Source organism: Leuresthes tenuis, unplaced genomic scaffold (genome assembly GCF_036924035.1).
Source record: "Leuresthes tenuis unplaced genomic scaffold, fLeuTen1.0.hap1 SCAF_1, whole genome shotgun sequence".
NCBI lineage: Eukaryota > Metazoa > Chordata > Actinopteri > Atheriniformes > Atherinopsidae > Leuresthes > Leuresthes tenuis.
Window position 1 is genome coordinate 36,206,277 of NW_027325355.1, and position 21,839 is coordinate 36,228,115.

Genomic DNA, 21,839 nt, shown 5'->3' on the forward strand with positions numbered 1-21,839 from the left:
GCTTACAGCTAACTGCTAACTCACAGCTACCTGCTAACTTACAGCTACCTGCTAACTTACAGCTAACTGCTAGCTTACAGCTACCTGCTAGCTTACAGCTAACTTCTAGCTTACAGCTAACTGCTAACTCACAGCTAACCTGCTAACTTACAGCTAACTGCTAACTTACAGCTACCTGCTATCTCACAGCTACCTGCTAACTTACAGCTACCTGCTAACTTACAGCTAACTGCTAACTTACAGCTACCTGCTAACTTACAGCTACCTGCTAACTTACAGCTAACTGCTAACTTACAGCTAACTGCTAGCTTACAGCTACCTGCTAACTTACAGCTAACTTCTAGCTTACAGCTAACTTCTAGCTTACAGCTAACTTCTAGCTTACAGCTACCTGCTAACTTACAGCTACCTGCTAACTTACAGCTACCTGCTATCTCACAGCTACCTGCTAACTTACAGCTACCTGCTAGCTTACAGCTACCTGCTAGCTTACAGCTAACTGCTAGCTTACAGCTAACTGCTAACTCACAGCTAACTGCTAACTTACAGCTACCTGCTAACTTACAGCTAACTGCTAGCTTACAGCTACCTGCTAGCTTACAGCTAACTTCTAGCTTACAGCTAACTTACAGCTTACAGCTACCTGCTAGCTTACAGCTAACTGCTAGCTTACAGCTAACTGCTAACTCACAGCTAACTGCTAACTTACAGCTACCTGCTAACTTACAGCTAACTGCTATCTCACAGCTACCTGCTAACTTACAGCTAACTGCTAACCTGTTTCCCTCTGGGATCCATACAGTAACTATCTGTATCTCTATAGAGCTCGAGTGTTTCTGACTGGAGGAACAGCTTCATTATGTCTGTGTTTCTGCATTAAATCACACATAAACGCACCGTAACTCTCTGCAACAGCTTTTTGATGTTAAGCTGTTTCAACCTGAGCTGAATGTGAAGTGTTTAGATGTAAATCCTAACTTTGGGGCCCCTCCGAGCACCAGGTTTTCTTCCTTTGGTTTGTTTTGTGTGAGAAAGTCGAACCGAGCCGCATCCTCCGGACGGGTCAGACTGAGTCTAAATATGGCAGAAACGGCTGAGTTTTTCCTGTTTTTAACCCTTCTCTTGTCTCTGTGCAGATCACTGCAAACTGCATCACTCTTCCTGTCAAAGGTAACTGAATTAAACACCTTCTGCTTGTGTTGGAGTGAATGATGCAGCATTCATCCTTTGGCTCGTTTCTGTGTTTTATTCGCCGGTTTGAAACAATGTTCTCAGTATTTGAGGGCTTCTTCTTTGAGTTTTTAGTTTCTGACCTGGGTTTTCTCTGCCGTTACCCGTTTTCCGCCTCCATTCCTCCTCCTTTGACAGTTTGTTGTTGAAATCTCTGAACATCAGAAGCAGCTGAAGTCCCACAGATCCTCTCAGGGTTGGGTTCAGGGTGCTGAGGCCCCATAAGAGGTGGTCAGCTGACCTCATCACGCACCTCGGAGTTAAATCCGGGACTTAGACTCGTGGTCATGAGGTCTTTACAGACTCCTCCTCCATCTTAGCTTGACTGGGTGACGGTGAACCGCAGGCTTTACATTGTTTCTTTGTAGTTTGGTCTTTGTCAAAGCTTCTGGCTTCTTTCAGGTGGCGAGGAGGGCGAGGTGTCCGTGGTGGCGTCTCAGCTCCGGGGTTACGGCATTTGGGATGGAGGCGTGGCTCAAGGCGGGACTCTGCTGGCCGGCTGGGAAGGCCCCGCCCCCTCGCTGCTCTTCCTGTGGGTGTCGGACGCTCAGGCCAGCCTGCTGCAGAGGGAGCTGTCGGCCGTCCAGACCTCGGCCTCCATAGGTAACCTGAAGATGCCCCACTCTGTTACCCCCCCCAGAGTGAAGATGCCCCACTCTGTTACCCCCCCCAGAGTGAAGATGCCCCACTCTGTTACCCCCCACAGAGTGAAGATGCCCCACTCTGTTACCCCCCAGTTAGTGAAGATGCCCCACTCTGTTACCCCCAGTTAGTGAAGATGCCCCACTCTGTTACCCCCCCCAGAGTGAAGATGCCCCACTCTGTTACCCCCCACAGTGAAGATGCCCCACTCTGTTACCCCCAGTTAGTGAAGATGCCCCACTCTGTTACCCCCCACAGTTAGTGAAGATGCCCCACTCTGTTACCCCCCCCAGAGTGAAGATGCCCCACTCTGTTACCCCTCACAGAGTGAAGATGCCCCACTCTGTTACCCCCCAGTTAGTGAAGATGCCCCACTCTGTTACCCCCAGTTAGTGAAGATGCCCCACTCTGTTACCCCCCCCAGAGTGAAGATGCCCCACTCTGTTACCCCCCCAGAGTGAAGATGCCCCACTCTGTTACCCCCCCCCAGAGTGAAGCTGCCCCACTCTGTTACCCCCCAGAGTGAAGATGCCCCACTCTGTTACCCCCCCCAGAGTGAAGATGCCCCACTCTGTTACCCCCCAGTTAGTGAAGATGCCCCACTCTGTTACCCCCCCCCAGAGTGAAGATGCCCCACTCTGTTACCCCCCCAGTTAGTGAAGATGCCCCACTCTGTTACCCCCCCAGTTAGTGAAGATGCCCCACTCTGTTACCCCCCCAGTTAGTGAAGATGCCCCACTCTGTTACCCCCCAGTTAGTGAAGATGCCCCACTCTGTTACCCCCCAGTTACTGAAGATGCCCCACTCTGTTACCCCCCCCCAGATTGAAGATGCCCCACTCTGTTACCCCCCAGTTAGTGAAGATGCCCCACTCTGTTACCCCCCCCAGAGTGAAGATGCCCCACTCTGTTACCCCCCACAGAGTGAAGATGCCCCACTCTGTTACCCCCCCCAGTTAGTGAAGATGCCCCACTCTGTTACCCCCCAGTTACTGAAGATGCCCCACTCTGTTACCCCCCCCCAGAGTGAAGATGCCCCACTCTGTTACCCCCCCAGTTAGTGAAGATGCCCCACTCTGTTACCCCCCAGTTAGTGAAGATGCCCCACTCTGTTACCCCCCCACAGAGTGAAGATGCCCCACTCTGTTACCCCCCCACAGAGTGAAGATGCCCCACTCTGTTACCCCCCAGTTAGTGAAGATGCCCCACTCTGTTACCCCCCCAGAGTGAAGATAACCCACTCTGTTACCCCCCACAGAGTGAAGATGCCCCACTCTGTTACCCCCCCCAGTTACTGAAGATGCCCCACTCTGTTACCCCCCCCAGAGTGAAGATGCCCCACTCTGTTACCCCCCACAGAGTGAAGATGCCCCACTCTGTTACCCCCCCCAGAGTGAAGATGCCCCACTCTGTTACCCCCCCAGTTACTGAAGATGCCCCACTCTGTTACCCCCCCCAGAGTGAAGATGCCCCACTCTGTTACCCCCCACAGAGTGAAGATGCCCCACTCTGTTACCCCCCCCAGAGTGAAGATGCCCCACTCTGTTACCCCCCAGTTACTGAAGATGCCCCACTCTGTTACCCCCCAGTTACTGAAGATGCCCCACTCTGTTACCCCCCCCCAGAGTGAAGATGCCCCACTCTGTTACCCCCCAGTTAGTGAAGATGCCCCACTCTGTTACCCCCCCCCAGAGTGAAGATGCCCCACTCTGTTACCCCCCCAGTTAGTGAAGATGCCCCACTCTGTTACCCCCCAGTTAGTGAAGATGCCCCACTCTGTTACCCCCCAGTTAGTGAAGATGCCCCACTCTGTTACCCCCCCCCAGAGTGAAGATGCCCCACTCTGTTACCCCCCCAGTTAGTGAAGATGCCCCACTCTGTTACCCCCCCCAGAGTGAAGATGCCCCACTCTGTTACCCCCCAGTTAGTGAAGATGCCCCACTCTGTTACCCCCCCCCAGAGTGAAGATGCCCCACTCTGTTACCCCCCAGTTAGTGAAGATGCCCCACTCTGTTACCCCCCCCCAGAGTGAAGATGCCCCACTCTGTTACCCCCCCAGTTAGTGAAGATGCCCCACTCTGTTACCCCCCAGTTAGTGAAGATGCCCCACTCTGTTACCCCCCAGTTAGTGAAGATGCCCCACTCTGTTACCCCCCCCAGAGTGAAGATGCCCCACTCTGTTACCCCCCCAGTTAGTGAAGATGCCCCACTCTGTTACCCCCCCAGTTAGTGAAGATGCCCCACTCTGTTACCCCCCCCAGAGTGAAGATGCCCCACTCTGTTACCCCCCAGTTAGTGAAGATGCCCCACTCTGTTACCCCCCAGTTAGTGAAGATGCCCCACTCTGTTACCCCCCCACAGAGTGAAGATGCCCCACTCTGTTACCCCCCCCAGAGTGAAGATGCCCCACTCTGTTACCCCCCCACAGAGTGAAGATGCCCCACTCTGTTACCCCCCCCAGTTACTGAAGATGCCCCACTCTGTTACCCCCCCCCAGTTAGTGAAGATGCCCCACTCTGTTACCCCACAGAGTGAAGATGCCCCACTCTGTTACCCCCCCACAGAGTGAAGATGCCCCACTCTGTTACCCCCCCCAGTTAGTGAAGATGCCCCACTCTGTTACCCCCCCAGAGTGAAGATGCCCCACTCTGTTACCCCCCCCAGTTAGTGAAGATGCCCCACTCTGTTACCCCCCAGTTAGTGAAGATGCCCCACTCTGTTACCCCCCAGTTAGTGAAGATGCCCCACTCTGTTACCCCCCAGTTAGTGAAGATGCCCCACTCTGTTACCCCCCAGTTAGTGAAGATGCCCCACTCTGTTACCCCCCACAGAGTGAAGATGCCCCACTCTGTTACCCCCCAGTTAGTGAAGATGCCCCACTCTGTTACCCCCCCCCCAGAGTGAAGATGCCCCACTCTGTTACCCCCCAGTTAGTGAAGATGCCCCATTCTGTTACCCCCCAGTTAGTGAAGATGCCCCACTCTGTTACCCCCACAGAGTGAAGATGCCCCACTCTGTTACCCCCCAGTTAGTGAAGATGCCCCATTCTGTTACCCCCCAGTTAGTGAAGATGCCCCACTCTGTTACCCCCACAGAGTGAAGATGCCCCACTCTGTTACCCCCACAGAGTGAAGATGCCCCACTCTGTTACCCCCCAGTTAGTGAAGATGCCCCACTCTGTTACCCCCCAGTTAGTGAAGATGCCCCACTCTGTTACCCCCCAGTTAGTGAAGATGCCCCACTCTGTTACCCCCCACAGAGTGAAGATGCCCCACTCTGTTACCCCCCAGTTAGTGAAGATGCCCCACTCTGTTACCCCCCAGTTAGTGAAGATGCCCCACTCTGTTACCCCCCCCAGAGTGAAGATGCCCCACTCTGTTACCCCCCACAGAGTGAAGATGCCCCACTCTGTTACCCCCCAGTTAGTGAAGATGCCCCACTCTGATCAGTTTCTGTCATCACAGCTTGTTTAGGGGGAAGAGCGCTCACTCTGCTCCAGAAAACGATGTTCACGTCAGTCTGTAAACTGACCCTGACCCTGACCCTCTTACAGGGACGGATCGGTGACAGTTTTTCATCCTGTAGTCACTCATCTCCTCTGCAGAGGATCTGTGCACCAACGGCCCAGAAACCAGGGTTTTAGTGTCCAGTTCCTCTGGAAACTATTTTACTGTTGAAGGTTTCTCGTGTTCAGGAAGTGAGCCTCCTCTGCTGGTCTGTGCAGGTCCTCTCTGCTCCTTCCTCCTGCTGGTTCTGACGGAGCAGCTGCAGGAGATCCGGGCCGCCCTGGTGGCCTCCATCCTGGACATGAAGGAATACCAGCAGGGCCGCAGCTCCTGCTCAGCCTCAGGGGGGCCCACCTCCCCCGTGGAGTGGGCTGACGGGCTGCTGCTGGTGCACAGCTGTCTCCCACCTGTGGACCAGCACCTCCTGCGTCTGCTGGGACACTCTGCGGTCAGAAGCTCTGAGGTCTGAACTGTAGATGAATCTGTTGATTAAAGAGTTCTTTCAGGTTTCTGGTGAAAATCAAACCAAGTTCTCTGAGTCATCATGACATATGAAGTCCTGGAGCCTAAAAGAGGTGTGGAGGAATGAATCATCTCTTCAACATTATCATAAAAAGATAAGAATTTAGATCATTTCAGTAAAGCCACATAAAAGAAATGCTTTCAGAAGTTCTCACTTTAATCTGATAATTGTTATATTCTAGATTAATAAATTCGTTTGGTGACTTTTTGTTGGTTGTTTCAACGTTTTGAGTTTTTAGTTTAACTACAAAACCCATAATTAGTGCAAAAAGTAAATAAATGATAAATAATAAAATTATCAAACAAAAGTCAAATATTTTTACATAATTTCATGATCAACTTTTTTTTTAAACTCAGAAAATTTAGTTTTTTTTTTTACAAAAACAAACATGTTTTTTGTTTGCCTGCATTTTAAAAAGTCAAAATAATGAAATAAACATTAATTATAATGTTTTAAAATGTTATTTATTGGTTAAAATGGTTTAATATTTTTATCTTTATTATAAGTGTGTGAGTTAAAGATCAGTCATGTGGCACAACCAGGCTTCCATACTCTTTCTGAGCCTGTTGCCGGCGGTTCTGGGTGGATGTTCTGCCTGGTGCGGTTCTGGGTGGATGTTCTGCCTGGTGCGGTTCTGGGTGGATGTTCTGCCTGGTGCGGTTCTGGGTGGATGTTCTGCCTGGTGCGGTTCTGGGTGGATGTTCTGCCTGGTGCGGTTCTGGGTGGATGTTCTGCCTGGTGCGGTTCTGGGTGGATGTTCTGCCTGGTGCGGTTCTGGGTGGATGTTCTGCCTGGTGCGGTTCTGGGTGGATGTTCTGCCTGGTGCGGCTCTGGGTGGATGTTCTGCCTGGTGCGGTTCTGGGTGGATGTTCTGCCTGGTGCGGTTCTGGGTGGATGTTCTGCCTGGTGCGGTTCTGGGTGGATGTTCTGCCCTGGTGCGGTTCTGGGTGGATGTTCTGCCTGGTGCGGTTCTGCCCAGATTCTGACCTGTTGGTGTGTTTCCCGACAGACGTCCTGTCAGCTGAGCAGCGGGCCGAGGAAGACGTGTGGTCCGCAGCAGCTGCCCAGCAGGTAAAACCAGAACCACCAGCAGAACCCGGTCCGGTTCCTCTGGCCGACCCGCAGAACCTGGTCCGGTTCCTCTGGCCGACCCGCAGAGCCCGGTCCGGTTCCTCTGGCCGACCCGCTAACCCTGTCTTTGGTCTGCAGGCTGCTCCGGTATCCCCTGGCGCCGTGTAAAGGCCGGATCACGGTGACGGAGGAGGACTTGGCCTGTCTCAACGCCGGCGAGTTCCTGAACGACGTCATCATCGACTTCTACCTCAAGTTTGTTTTTCTCTTTTTGTTTGTTTCCTCTGGTTGTTTATATTTGTTTATCTCTGTTTGTTTATCTGTTTACTTTCCTCTCCGTTTGCTCTTTTTGTTTGTGGTGGTTTTTCTGTTTGTTTGTTGTTTTTCTATTTTTTGTTTGTGTCTCTGTTTATTTGTTTGTTTATCTGTTTGTTTTCTGTTTACTTGTTTGTTTTTATCTGTTTGTTTATTTGTTTTCTCTGTTTGTTTATTTGTTTCTGTGTGTTTGTTTGTTTTCTGTTTATTTGTTTGTTTTCTCTGTTTGTTTGTTTGTTTCTGTGTGTTGGGGGGGAATGATGGGAGGGGCTCTGTTGCAGTGCAGCTGCTCACCAGCAGATGTCTCCCTCCTCCTGCAGGTATCTCCTCCTGGAGGGCGGCGGCGGCGGCGTGGCTCAGAGGAGTCACGTCTTCAGCAGCTTCTTCTACAAACAGCTGAGCAGGCGGCAGGCGGCCGGAGAGGACGGCGCCCCATCTGTCCCGTAAGGACGCCGGCTCGGAAGGCGCCACAGATCGCGAGTCATGACCCCGGACATTTAAAGCGATTCTGCTCTTCTTCTTCCAGAGACCGCCAAGCCAGGCATCAGAGGGTGAAGACGTGGACCCGCCACGAGGACATTTTCACCAAAGACTTCTTGTTTGTGCCTGTCAATCAAGAGTAAGACGATGTCTTAGCGTCATGTCTGTGTCACGGTGAAGCTGCCGGGGAGTCTGCCTCCTGATTTATACTTTTAAATATCACATTATCGTCATTTTCCAGCCTTTAATTCCCATTAATCAGAGCTGTCAAAGTTACTAACTTCATGTCGCGGACACTGAGGGAGGAGCATATTCTGGCCTTCAGTCTGTTGGCCAATGACACTTTGTTGTGTAGAATTTGGGGATCGAACCCGTGAACGACCTCCTGACCCACCTCTCACTTTAAAGGTGACACATGATGGAAAAACCTTTTTAGTCCCCTTTCTGTGAAAGTTCCTCATTTAACGAGCCGTTCTGATTTTCACTTCTAAAGTACCTCCCTCCTTAAGTTGGCTCCGCCTCCTCTGCTAAGCCCCGCCCACTCACATCCACCCTGCTGGACGGATGAAGCCAGCTTCAGGTGAAGACATCAAGAAAAGAAATGTTTTCAACCTCCTCCTCCTTATCGCCATTTCCTTCCTGCTCTGCATCCAAGACGTCTCCTCTTTTTATTCCAGGCATCACTTTTTAAAGCTCAGTTCGCTGCTCCAGCAGCTTAACAACTTTCCTGTTGCCATGGTTTCCAATCATAACAGGTAGCCTTCCAGCAGCACAGCATCCAATCATTCAGTCCATCCAGATTGGAAGTGTGAGTCTCTGATTGGCCCAGAAGTCGTCAGTGAGTCTCTGATTGGCTGACAAGTCGTCAGTGAGTCTCTGATTGGCCCAGAAGTCGTTAGTGAGTCTCTGATTGGCTGACAAGTCGTCAGTGAGTCTCTGATTGGCTGACAAGTCGTCAGTGAGTCTCTGATTGGCTGACAGACTGAACGGAGCTCAGCTGCCTCAGAAACATTCATTTGGATAATTTAGGAAAGGTCTGAACCCATTAAATCCAGTCGGTGTTCACGCTGTTCGTTATTATCCCTGTTTTATTTGTGTGTCTTTGACGCCTCTTTCTTTCTTTGTTTTTAGAAAGTTTTCCTCCTTTTTGTCCCTTTTCTGGATGTCGTCTCTTGTCATAATGTGTGAAAGCGGCCGTTTGACCTGAGTCTCCTCTGGTCTCCGCAGAGCTCACTGGTTCCTGGTGGTGGTCTGTTTCCCGGGTCTGGACGGGGTTCGGCACCAGGACTTCCAGAGCCCAGCAGGTGAGCGGCTGCTGCTCTGATTTGCCTCAGTGGAGTGAATGAAGCAGTGTAAAATGGTCTCTAATGGGCGCCAGATGTCCCTGAGGGACACGCCGTCCATCCAGCTGTGATTAAACGTCCCGAATGTTCCCACATAAATACGTTCTCTTCTTCCAGCTCTGAGCGCCGGGGTTTGTTCTGCGTGTCACTTTTTATGCTCGTGTCTGTATTTGGGCGGCAGTAAACTGGACAGGATCATCTGTCTTTGAGGAACGGGATGTGATGTGGTGCTCGTTAAAGAACAGATGTGCGTTGTTTACGCAGGTGGATCAGAACCGAGCATCGGCCTGAGACCGCAGCAGCCACCTGTGAGTATCCACAGCTTCACCCAGGGCTGTGTTTGGTCTCTGAGGACAGATATAAGCTATGAACTGCTAACCCACCTTCCTGTCAGCGCTAAGGTTGAACGTACAGGTTAAAAGAATAAAGACTGAAACCTTCCTAACACTTAGTTTCTCAGCTTCTGTGGCGTGGATAATGATGCGGTGTGATTTGTGCTGTTTAAAACAGGAGTGCAGTCAGCAGGGCTGCCAGAGGAGCAGAGTCATGAAGAGGTGAGTTTTAATGCTGTCTTTGTCATCCCTTTGTTTCAGGCTTCCATGCAGTTCTGTCCTTCCTCGATATTTCTGTGTTTTGTAGCTTTTTTTAAAGTATGCTCACTTTTATCTTATTCGATGTTGCTGTATTTTATTACTTTTACTGAATTGTTTGTACTTATTCTTTTCTTTATTTATTATCTGCTGTAATGGTTCACTGAAATGGATTGTTGTAAAGGGCTGTATAAATAAAGTACATTTACACTTTTATTCAATTATTGTAAAATTTTCATGCCAATTTTACTTGTTCTTTTGCATGATTTGGTTTTATCGGCCTTTTTCAGCTCATTTTGACCTTTTTTCACCTTAAACAATTCAAATCTGTCAGGATATTTACCCAGAGTGGTATTTGTGTTGAGGTGGTGGTTTGCTGGCTGTTTTCAGGCCCTGCATCCTGGTCATGGACTCGCTGAAGCTGTCGTACCACGAGAATGTCTGCAGACTCCTCAGAGAGTGAGTTTCAGCTGCTCTGCAGCTCCAGGCTGAATGTCGGCGGCTGTTTTCTCACGTTAAGGCTAAAAACTGTCTCCAGCTACCTGCAGGTGGAGTGGGAGGTGCGGAGGAAGACGCCTCGTCTCTTCACCTCGGACACCATGAGGAGCTCCTGCTGCAGGGTTCCTCAGCAGGACAACAGCAGCGACTGTGGACTCTACCTGCTGCAGTACGTGGAGAGCTTCCTGCAGGTGACCATTTACCTCATTTTACCTCAAATAGTTGGTCAGCGTTTACCTGAATCGAGCTACGACAAACCTGTGAAAAGTTCGAGAAACTGCCAAGTGAAAAATGAGGCGAGTGTCGGCGGTGATGCTCAACGCAGTCAGTAGAACCGTCAGTAGAACCGTCAGTAGAACCGTCAGTAGAACCGTCAGGAGAGCCGTCAGTAGAGCCGTGAGTAGAACCGTCAGTAAAACCGTCAGTAGAACCGTCAGTAGAACCGTCAGTAGAACCGTCAGTAAAACCGTCAGTAGAACCGTCAGGAGAGCCGTCAGTAGAACCGTCAGGAGAGCCGTCAGTAGAACCGTCAGTAGAACAGTCAGTAGAACCGTCAGTAGAACAGTCAGTAGAACCGTCAGTAGAACAGTCAGTAGAACCGTCAGTAGAGCCGTCAGTAGAACCGTCAGAACAGTCAGTAGAACCGTCAGTAGAACCGTCAGTAGAACCGTCAGTAGAACCGTCAGTAGAACCGTCAGTAGAGCCGTCAGTAGAACCGTCAGTAGAGCCGTCAGTAGAGCCGTCAGGAGAACCGTCAGTAGAACAGTCAGTAGAACCGTCAGAACAGTCAGTAGAACCGTCAGTAGAACCGTCAGTAGAACCGTCAGTAGAACCGTCAGTAGAGCCGTCAGGAGAACCGTCAGTAGAGCCGTCAGTAGAACCGTCAGTAGAACCGTCAGTAGAACCGTCAGGAGAACCGTCAGTAGAGCCGTCAGTAGAACCGTCAGTAGAGCCGTCAGTAGAACCGTCAGTAGAACCGTCAGTAGAGCCGTCAGTAGAGCCGTCAGTAGAGCCGTCAGTAGAACAGTCAGTAGAGCCGTCAGTAGAACCGTCAGTAGAGCTGTCAGTAGAACCGTCAGTAGAGCCGTCAGTAGAACCGTCAGTAGAGCCGTCAGTAGAGCCGTCAGTAGAACCGTCAGTAGAGCCGTCAGTAGAACCGTCAGTAGAACCGTCAGTAGAGCCGTCAGTAGAGCCGTCAGTAGAGCCGTCAGTAGAACCGTCAGGAGAACCGTCAGTAGAACCGTCAGGAGAACCGTCAGTAGAGCCGTCAGTAGAACCGCCAGGAGAGCCGTCAGTAGAACAGTCAGGAGATCCGTCAGGAGAACCGTCAGTAGAGCCGTCAGTAGAACCGTCAGTAGAACAGTCAGTGGAACCGTCAGGAGAGCCGTCAGGAGAAAGAGCCGTCAGTAGAACTGTCAGTAGAGCCGCCAGTAGAACCGTCAGTAGAACAGTCAGTGGAACCGTCAGGAGAGCCGTCAGGAGAACCGTCAGTAGAACAGTCAGTAGAACCGTCAGTAGAGCCGTCAGTAGAGCCGTCAGTAGAACCGTCAGGAGAACCGTCAGTAGAGCCGTCAGTAGAGCCGTCAGGAGAGCCGTCAGGAGAGCCGTCAGTAGAACAGTCAGTAGAACCGTCAGTAGAACCAGCAGTAGATCCGTCAGGAGAACCGTCAGGAGAACTGTCAGTAGAACAGTCAGTAGAACAGTCAGTAGAACCGTCAGTAGAGCCGTCAGTAGAGCCGTCAGTAGAACCGTCAGTAGAACAGTCAGTGGAACCGTCAGGAGAGCCGTCAGGAGAAAGAGCCGCCAGTAGAACTGTCAGTAGAGCCGCCAGTAGAACCGTCAGTAGAACAGTCAGTGGAACCGTCAGGAGAGCCGTCAGGAGAACCGTCAGTAGAACAGTCAGTAGAGCCGTCAGTAGAACCGTCAGTAGAGCCGTCAGTAGAACCGTCAGTAGAGCCGTCAGTAGAACCGTCAGTAGAGCCGTCAGTAGAACCGTCAGTAGAACCGTCAGGAGAACCGTCAGTAGAACCGTCAGTAGAGCCGTCAGTAGAACAGTCAGGAGAACCGTCAGTAGAACCGTCAGTAGAACAGTCAGTGGAACCGTCAGGAGAGCCGTCAGGAGAACCGTCAGTAGAGCCGTCAGGAGAACCGTCAGTAGAGCCGTCAGTAGAGCCGTCAGGAGAAAGAACCGTCAGTAGAACCGTCAGGAGAACCGTCAGGAGAACCGTCAGGAGAACTGCCAGTAGAACAGTCAGTAGAACCGTCAGTAGAACTGCCAGTAGAACCGTCAGGAGAAAGAACCGCCAGTAGAACAGTCAGTAGAACCGTCAGGAGAACATCCAGTAGAACCGTCAGGAGAGCCGTCAGGAGAACCGTCAGGAGATCCGTCAGTAGAACCGTCAGGAGAGCCGTCAGTAGAACCGTCAGGAGAGCCGTCAGGAGATCTGCCAGTAGAACAGTCAGTAGATCCGTCAGTAGAACTGCCAGTAGAACCGTCAGGAGAAAGAACCGCCAGTAGAACAGTCAGTAGATCCGTCAGTAGAACCGTCAGGAGATCTGTCAGGAGAACTGCCAGTAGAACAGTCAGTAGATCCGTCAGGAGAACATCCAGTAGAACCGTCAGGAGAGCCGTCAGTAGAACCGTCAGGAGAGCCGTCAGTAGAACCGTCAGGAGAGCCGTCAGTAGAACCGTCAGGAGATCCGTCAGGAGAACAGTCATTAGAACAGTCAGTAGATCCGTCAGGAGAACATCCAGTAGAACCGTCAGGAGAACCGTCAGGAGAACAGTCAGGAGAACAGTCAGGATAACCGTCAGTAGAACCGTCAGTAGAACCGTCAGGAGATCCGTCAGTAGAAGCGTCAGTAGAACCGTCAGTAGAACCGTCAGTAGAAACGTCAGGAGATCCGTCAGTAGAACCGTCAGTAGAACCGTCAGTAGAACCGTCAGGAGATCCGTCAGGAGAACATCCAGGAGAACCGTCAGGAGAACAGTCAGTAGAACCGTCAGGAGATCCGTCAGTAGAACCGTCAGGAGATCCGTCAGTAGAACCGTCAGTAGAACCGTCAGGAGATCCGTCAGTAGAACCGTCAGTAGAACCGTCAGTAGAACCGTCAGGAGATCCGTCAGTAGAACCGACAGGAGATCCGTCAGTAGAACCGTCAGGAGAACAGTCAGGAGAACAGTCAGGAGAACCGTCAGGATAACCGTCAGTAGAACCGTCAGGAGATCCGTCAGTAGAACCGTCAGGAGATCCGTCAGTAGAACCGTCAGGAGATCCGTCAGTAGAACCGTCAGTAGAACCGTCAGGAGATCCGTCAGTAGAACCGTCAGGAGATCCGTCAGTAGAACCGTCAGTAGAACCGTCAGGAGAACAGTCAGGAGAACAGTCAGGAGAACCGTCAGGATAACCGTCAGTAGAACCGTCAGGAGATCCGTCAGTAGAACCGTCAGGAGATCCGTCAGTAGAACCGTCAGTAGAACCGTCAGGAGATCCGTCAGTAGAACCGTCAGTAGAACCGTCAGTAGAACCGTCAGGAGAGCCGTCAGTAGAACCGTCAGGAGAACCGTCAGGAGATCCGTCAGTAGAACCGTCAGTAGAACCGTCAGGAGAACCGTCAGGAGATCCGTCAGGAGATCCGTCAGTAGAACCGTCAGTAGAACCGTCAGTAGAACCGTCAGTAGAACCGTCAGGAGAGCCGTCAGTAGAACCTTCAGGAGAACCGTCAGTAGAACAGTCAGGAGATCCGTCAGGAGATCCGTCAGTAGAACCGTCAGGAGATCCGTCAGTAGAACCGTCAGGAGAAAGAACCGTCAGTAGAACCGTCAGTAGAACCGTCAGTAGAACCGTCAGGAGATCCGTCAGTAGAACCGTCAGGAGATCCGTCAGTAGAACCGTCAGGAGAAAGAACCGTCAGTAGAACCGTCAGTAGAACCGTCAGGAGAACCGTCAGGAGAACTGCCAGTAGAACAGTCAGTAGAACCGTCAGTAGAACTGCCAGTAGAACCGCCAGGAGAAAGAACCGCCAGTAGAACAGTCAGTAGAACCGTCAGGAGATCCGTCAGTAGAACCGTCAGTAGAACCGTCAGGAGATCCGTCAGTAGAACCGTCAGTAGAACCGTCAGTAGAACCGTCAGGAGAGCCGTCAGTAGAACCGTCAGGAGATCCGTCAGTAGAACCGTCAGGAGATCCGTCAGTAGAACCGTCAGTAGAACCGTCAGGAGATCCGTCAGTAGAACCGTCAGGAGATCCGTCAGTAGAACCGTCAGTAGAACCGTCAGGAGAACAGTCAGGAGAACAGTCAGGAGAACCGTCAGGATAACCGTCAGTAGAACCGTCAGGAGATCCGTCAGTAGAACCGTCAGGAGATCCGTCAGTAGAACCGTCAGTAGAACCGTCAGGAGATCCGTCAGTAGAACCGTCAGTAGAACCGTCAGTAGAACCGTCAGGAGAGCCGTCAGTAGAACCGTCAGGAGAACCGTCAGGAGATCCGTCAGTAGAACCGTCAGTAGAACCGTCAGGAGAACCGTCAGGAGATCCGTCAGGAGATCCGTCAGTAGAACCGTCAGTAGAACCGTCAGTAGAACCGTCAGGAGAGCCGTCAGTAGAACCTTCAGGAGAACCGTCAGTAGAACAGTCAGGAGATCCGTCAGGAGATCCGTCAGTAGAACCGTCAGGAGATCCGTCAGTAGAACCGTCAGGAGAAAGAACCGTCAGTAGAACCGTCAGGAGAACCGTCAGTAGAACCGTCAGTAGAACCGTCAGTAGAACCGTCAGGAGATCCGTCAGGAGAACCGTCAGTAGAACCGTCAGTAGAACCGTCAGTAGAACCGTCAGGAGATCCGTCAGTAGAACCGTCAGGAGATCCGTCAGTAGAACCGTCAGGAGAAAGAACCGTCAGTAGAACCGTCAGTAGAACCGTCAGGAGAACCGTCAGGAGAACCGTCAGGAGAACTGCCAGTAGAACAGTCAGTAGAACCGTCAGTAGAACTGCCAGTAGAACCGCCAGGAGAAAGAACCGCCAGTAGAACAGTCAGTAGAACCGTCAGGAGATCCGTCAGTAGAACCGTCAGTAGAACCGTCAGGAGATCCGTCAGTAGAACCGACAGGAGATCCATCAGTAGAACCGTCAGGAGAACAGTCAGGAGAACAGTCAGGAGAACCGTCAGGATAACCGTCAGTAGAACCGTCAGGAGATCCGTCAGTAGAACCGTCAGGAGATCCGTCAGTAGAACCGTCAGGAGATCCGTCAGTAGAACCGTCAGTAGAACCGTCAGGAGATCCGTCAGTAGAACCGTCAGTAGAACCGTCAGGAGAACCGTCAGGAGAACAGTCAGGAGAACCGTCAGGAGAACCGTCAGGATAACCGTCAGGAGATCCGTCAGTAGAACCGTCAGGAGATCCGTCAGTAGAACCGTCAGTAGAACCGTCAGGAGATCCGTCAGTAGAACCGTCAGTAGAACCGTCAGTAGAACCGTCAGGAGAGCCGTCAGTAGAACCGTCAGGAGAACCGTCAGGAGATCCGTCAGTAGAACCGTCAGTAGAACCGTCAGGAGAACCGTCAGGAGATCCGTCAGTAGAACCGTCAGTAGAACCGTCAGTAGAACCGTCAGGAGAGCCGTCAGTAGAACCTTCAGGAGAACCGTCAGTAGAACAGTCAGGAGATCCGTCAGGAGATCCGTCAGTAGAACCGTCAGGAGAAAGAACCGTCAGTAGAACCGTCAGGAGAACCGTCAGTAGAACCGTCAGTAGAACCGTCAGGAGATCCGTCAGTAGAACCGTCAGGAGATCCGTCAGTAGAACCGTCAGGAGAAAGAACCGTCAGGAGAACCGTCAGGAGAACCGTCAGGAGAACCGCCAGTAGAACAGTCTGTAGAACCGTCAGTAGAACTGCCAGTAGAACCGCCAGGAGAAAGAACCGCCAGTAGAACAGTCAGTAGAACCGTCAGGAGAACATCCAGTAGAACCGTCAGTAGAACCGTCAGGAGAACTGTCAGGAGAGCCGTCAGTAGAACCGTCAGGAGATCCGTCAGTAGAACCGTCAGTAGAACCGTCAGGAGAGCCGTCAGTAGAACCGTCAGTAGAACCGTCAGGAGAGCCGTCAGTAGAACCGTCAGTAGAACCGTCAGTAGAACCGTCAGGAGAACCGTCAGTAGAACCGTCAGGAGATCCGTCAGTAGAACCGTCAGTAGAACCGTCAGGAGAACCGTCAGTAGAACCTTCAGGAGAACCGTCAGTAGAACAGTCAGTAGAACCTTCAGGAGAACCGTCAGTAGAACAGTCAGTAGAACAGTCAGTAGAACCGTCAGGAGATCCGTCAGTAGAACCGTCAGTAGAACCGTCAGTAGAACCGTCAGGAGAACCGTCAGTAGAACCTTCAGGAGAACCGTCAGTAGAACAGTCAGTAGAACCTTCAGGAGAACCGTCAGTAGAACAGTCAGTAGAACAGTCAGTAGAACCGTCAGGAGAACCGTCAGTAGAACCGTCAGGAGATCCGTCAGTAGAACCGTCAGTAGAACCGTCAGGAGATCCGTCAGTAGAACCGTCAGTAGAACCGTCAGTAGAACCGTCAGGAGAACTGTCAGGAGAGCCGTCAGTAGAACCGTCAGGAGATCCGTCAGTAGAACCGTCAGTAGAACCGTCAGGAGAGCCGTCAGTAGAACCGTCAGTAGAACCGTCAGGAGAGCCGTCAGTAGAACCGTCAGTAGAACCGTCAGTAGAACCGTCAGGAGAACCGTCAGTAGAACCGTCAGGAGATCCGTCAGTAGAACCGTCAGTAGAACCGTCAGTAGAACCGTCAGGAGAACCGTCAGTAGAACCTTCAGGAGAACCGTCAGTAGAACAGTCAGTAGAACCTTCAGGAGAACCGTCAGTAGAACAGTCAGTAGAACAGTCAGTAGAACCGTCAGGAGATCCGTCAGTAGAACCGTCAGTAGAACCGTCAGGAGATCCGTCAGTAGAACCGTCAGTAGAACCGTCAGTAGAACAGTCAGTAGAAGCGACAGTAGAGCCGTCAGTAGAACCGTCAGTAGAACCGTCAGGAGAACCGTCAGCAGAACGTATAACTGTGTATACGGACGGTTTGAAACCACAGGACGACACAGCAGCTGTTTTATAATATATAATATACGTATAATATCTGGTCCAGGTTTTGCTGAGTTGTGCTCAGTGACGAGTTCTTCTTCTTCTTCTGATGTCGACCACATTTAACACAAAGTTAAACTCTCTGAAGTATCTGTTCAAAGCTTTTAAAAATGTACATAAATGTTTATAAAATGCAGTTAAAATTCCAAGAATAGTTGTAAAGTTCTTTAAATATGATTAGATTAGAAAACTGCATGAAATTTCTGGAAGAATAATTAAATTTCTTTTTTAAGATTAATTTAGAAGTTTGAATAATTGTTATTATTAGAAATAAATGTTCAATAAAATTAATATTAAAATATTCACCTAAAATGATAAAATGTACAAGATTATCAAAAGAATGAAGCATTGAGTTAAAAATTTATATATTTAATCAAAATTCCAAGACAAAAACATCTAAAAAATTTTTATTATTATAAAAATTATTATTTCGTGTCAGAGAAAATCTTAAAATTTTATTTTTACGTGTTTTTTTAGGTAAATTTTCTTAATTCTGAGCAGTTTTTAACAGAATTAAAAAGCAAATTTCATTGAAGACAGAATCTGAACGGGCGCCTGTTGGTCTAAACCGAGCTCTCTGATTGGATCCTCAGAACCCCGCGGTGCACTTCGACCTCCCGTTGCGCCTGGAGAACTGGTTTCCCCGGCAGCGAGCGCGGCAGAAGCGTGAGGAGATCCGGCGTCTGATCATGACGCTGCGGCAGCGGCAGCTGACGGCGGCTGAAGAGGCGCCGCGGCGATGAGCGACTTCCTGTCCACGTGTGAATGTACTGAACGACTTCCTGTTCCACAGAATAAACCTATTTATGTAACAAAGAGTCGGGCTGTTTGTACCAGGTCAGAGGTCACCGCACACATCATTTGATCTTCTTCTGACTGCTGGTTGTGCACGTGCACGTGCACGTGCGTTCATGTGTCTGTGGACCCCCGGCTGAGGACCAATCAGCTTACAGATCATTAAGTGGATCAGACGGGGGTCCGGGCTGAAGGAGGGTTTAAACGTCTGAGGACAGAAAAACAACAACATGACAGCGCCGCTTCATCTCTGCAGAACAGCAGCTCTGCTCTGGTTCTGGACCCAGTTTGACCCACTTCTGCTCCTGCTCTGGTCCTGGTCCAGTCTTTCTAAGTCCTGGTCTCATTTTTGGCACCGGTTGTGTTCAGGTCCAGTGTTTTAACTCATATCTTTTTCTTATCTAGCCCTGGTTCTGTCCCTGGTTCAGGCTCGGTTCTGTCCCTGGTTCAGGCTCGGTTCTGTCCCTGGTTCAGGCTCAGTTCTGGCCCTGGTTCTGGCTCAGTCCTGGGTCGGTTCTGGCCCAGGTTGGACCCATTTTAGAGGTTAGGATGAGACAGATTTGGGGTCTCCATCCAGCTTCTAAAGATAATCCTGAGAACAGAAAACTGATCCCGACCGACCCAGTGGACCAAAGCCTTATCTGTCTGAGATCAAGTTTGGGCTTGAACAGAACCTCCAGCAGAACCGTTACCGGAGCCCTCAGCAGAGGTTCTGAGCCGTAAAAGCCTCCTTTGTGTTGTGGTTTTCCCTCGTCTCCTCATCTCCTCTCCGCCCCGTTAATCCCATTATCCAATAAAAGACGTCTGCCCGGGTTGACTCCAGCTCAGGGGGGGTCCGTCTGGACGGGTCCGGCTGCAGAACACTGATCAGTTTGGATTGTATTGATCAGTCTGCTGAGGGAAACTTTATCCCCATGGAGTGCAAAGGAGCTGGTGTTTGCCCACAGAGAATATGACCCACAGGGATCATTATCTTCATTTAAAGCAGTTTCAGGCACTTTATAAAACTCTTTAAATGTGGAAGATCCAGAACATCGTTTTTAAATGGCAGCTCAAAGCTAGCCCCCCCGGATCCATACAGGGTCAGATGTTCTGAGCCGGTTTACAGTTTCCTGCTGGTATTCTGGAGCGTTCTGGGGCTGATTTTTGGATTTATTTGGTGTGCTGTGTTTCAGGGACCGAGGGGTTTCGGGCTGAAATGTTCAGAATTTTCCGGCCCGTTTCTGACCTTCGGACCCGTCCATCATGAGCGCGCCTCGGTTATTTGCAGCTGATCCGGAGCTGCTCAGAGCCCGTTTGACTCTGCTGCACCGCCTCTGACACTCATCCACTCCAGCAGCTTAACAAATAGGATTAGAGCGAAGAGAAGAAAAATCTCCTGCAGCAGCAGCAAAGTCCCATCTGCTCACCTGAGAGGAGGAAGCAGCCGCCGGCGCCACATCAGGAGGTCCACCGCACTCTGCCCGTCTTCTTTTGGTCCCGCCGTGGTGGAGGGAGGAGCAGCGAGCCGCTGATGAGCTGAACAGATCCAGTCCCGGTGGAGCTGTGCTCGAATCTTTAAGAGATGTCCGGGAAGCGGAGGCTGGCGCTGTGGCCGCTCGTGGCCGTGCTGCTGTACCTGTGCATGGAAACAGGTGCGTAGGAAGCTTTCTGACCAAAGCGGCTCCACTCTGTGGGCTCTGAGCTATCTGCCATGTTCTCTTTAGTCCCAGACGGGTGTCCAGGCTGCTCACATGGATCTGAGCAAGGAAGGGCTGAGATTTAAAGGTCGAGTCAGATTTATTTATTCTAAAATAAAAGCGTTGCAGCGGGGAGCGGAAAAAGCATTAAAATACCTAAAATAATATAAAAAGAAAGAAATAAAATAATTAAAATGAAATTAAAACTATTAAACAGTCTGGATAAGTTAAAATATATCGTGCACATGAGGAAAGAAATGTTTTTAACCTGGATTTAAAAACATTTGGTGACAGTTTAATCTCCTCTGGCAGTTTGTTCCACTTGTTTGCAGCATAGCAGCTAAATGCTGCTTCTCCAGGTTTAGTCTGGACTCTGGACTGGACCAGCTGACCCGAGTCCTTGGATCTAAGAGCTCTGCTGGGTTTATATTCTCTGAACATATCACAGATTCTGGGATTTAATTAAAATCTATTCTGTGACTGACTGGAAGCCAGAGTAAAGACTTTAAAGCTGCTGTGATGTGTTCAGATCTCTGAGTCCTGGTTAAAACTCCAGCAGCAGCGTGAAGGTGAAGCTAATGAATCTATCTGTCATTTTCAGCAGTAAAAGAACAGAAAGGTTCTTTATCAGGAACATAAAGACACAGGTAAAATAGAAAGAAAGGGACTATTGAGTCCAGGAAAGTTTGATTTAAAAGAAGAAGAGTTGACTCCGACCTGCAGTCATCTGAGTTTGTTCCTCATATCTGATCCAAGAAAAGTGAAAGCAGCTTCTCCAGGTTTGGTTCTAACTGAGGACAGAAAGCAAAGCTGTTCCTGAAGGTTCAGAGCAGAAGATCTGAGATAAAAGCGTCTAAAGCTTTAAAAACTGTATCCAGGTCCTTTAATCCTGGAAACATTCTCCAGGTGACGGTCGGCTGACTTCATAACTCACTGAAGTTCAGCTCTGAGACATAATAACAGATTTCTGCCTGGTTTGTGGTTTTTAGCATCACAGAATGAAGCTGAGCTCAGATTTTCAACATCTACAATGATCACTATTTTATCTTGGCTGAAGGAAACTCTGGATCATCCAGCTGGTTATTTGGTTATTTGGTTATTTGTTTCTTAATGAGTGTTTGTGAGGGATTATAATCCCCAGGTGATGTGCTGATGTAGATCCATGGAAACACGTTGTGTTGCAGTGCATAATCTGAGCCAGTGGGAACATGGGGAATATAGGAGGCCCCAGAGTCGAACCCTGAGGAACTCCACGTGCCATTCTGGGTACTTGTTGTGAAGTAGAAGTTTGAGCTCACGTACGATGTTAGAAACTTTCTGGTTCCTGCTCAGACTTTAGGAACCAAACATGACCCACGCAACACTTCTTTATCTGATTATTATTGTTTTAATGATATAAAATGAATCCGTACGATAGATGTAACGCAGTAAAAAGCTACATTTGCCTCTCAGATAAGATGAAAAGAGGCATTAGCCAGCAGAACCTTGTCTTCTCCTCTGTTTTGATGAGATAAGGCACCTTTTACTACTTACCACCTCTCCTTGATCCTAAAAACCAAAGAGGCACCTTCCCTGTCAGAATGAAACACGGGGAGGAGTTAAGATTTAAGATTATAAAGATGTCGTTTTCCCTGGATTCTGCTACAGATACCACTACAGACTGGACGGTGGGCTTGGAGGAGAACGGTGGCGCTTTGAAAGCTGAACTGAATCAGCTTTCATTCAGGCAACACTCTGTTCTGACTCGTAGAAAAAGGAATATCTTGTTTCCCAGCGGGGTGAAGCTCTGCTCCCAGGAGACATTCGACCAGGCCGTCAGCAACCACCTCAACTACTTTCACCTCAGAGGTAAGTCTGTGGGCTTTACTGCTCGCTGCTTCTTCCAAGAAGTTTCCTTCTGTGGTGTCTTTCCTCATCAGCACCGGAGGAGTTTCACTTACGCTCTAATCCCAGCGGGCTTACAAGCTTAAACAACAGGTCTGCCAGCGTTTAAGGCCACAAATGCCAAAGACTTTCCTGATCGTCT

At 50.1% G+C, this 21,839-nt stretch overlaps 1 protein-coding gene across 5 annotated transcripts in view; it reads left to right on the forward strand.

The window, feature by feature from the left end:
- The window catches only part of senp7b (SUMO specific peptidase 7b), a 36,309-nt gene extending 18,180 nt beyond the window's left edge, over positions 1–18,129 (forward strand). For all 5 annotated transcript variants that reach the window (XM_072379231.1, XM_072379234.1, XM_072379236.1 and 2 more), the window contains exons 10-22: positions 1,137–1,170; positions 1,633–1,833; positions 5,596–5,840; positions 6,910–6,971; positions 7,110–7,226; positions 7,607–7,729; positions 7,813–7,905; positions 8,994–9,070; positions 9,374–9,417; positions 9,620–9,663; positions 10,090–10,158; positions 10,238–10,388; positions 17,933–18,129. In XM_072379231.1, coding sequence (XP_072235332.1) covers positions 1,137–1,170; positions 1,633–1,833; positions 5,596–5,840; positions 6,910–6,971; positions 7,110–7,226; positions 7,607–7,729; positions 7,813–7,905; positions 8,994–9,070; positions 9,374–9,417; positions 9,620–9,663; positions 10,090–10,158; positions 10,238–10,388; positions 17,933–18,082 — 1,410 coding nt within the window. In that variant the 3' untranslated portion in view covers positions 18,083–18,129. The remainder of the gene's footprint in view (positions 1–1,136; positions 1,171–1,632; positions 1,834–5,595; positions 5,841–6,909; positions 6,972–7,109; positions 7,227–7,606; positions 7,730–7,812; positions 7,906–8,993; positions 9,071–9,373; positions 9,418–9,619; positions 9,664–10,089; positions 10,159–10,237; positions 10,389–17,932) is intronic.
- The last annotated feature ends 3,710 nt before the right edge of the window (positions 18,130–21,839 follow it).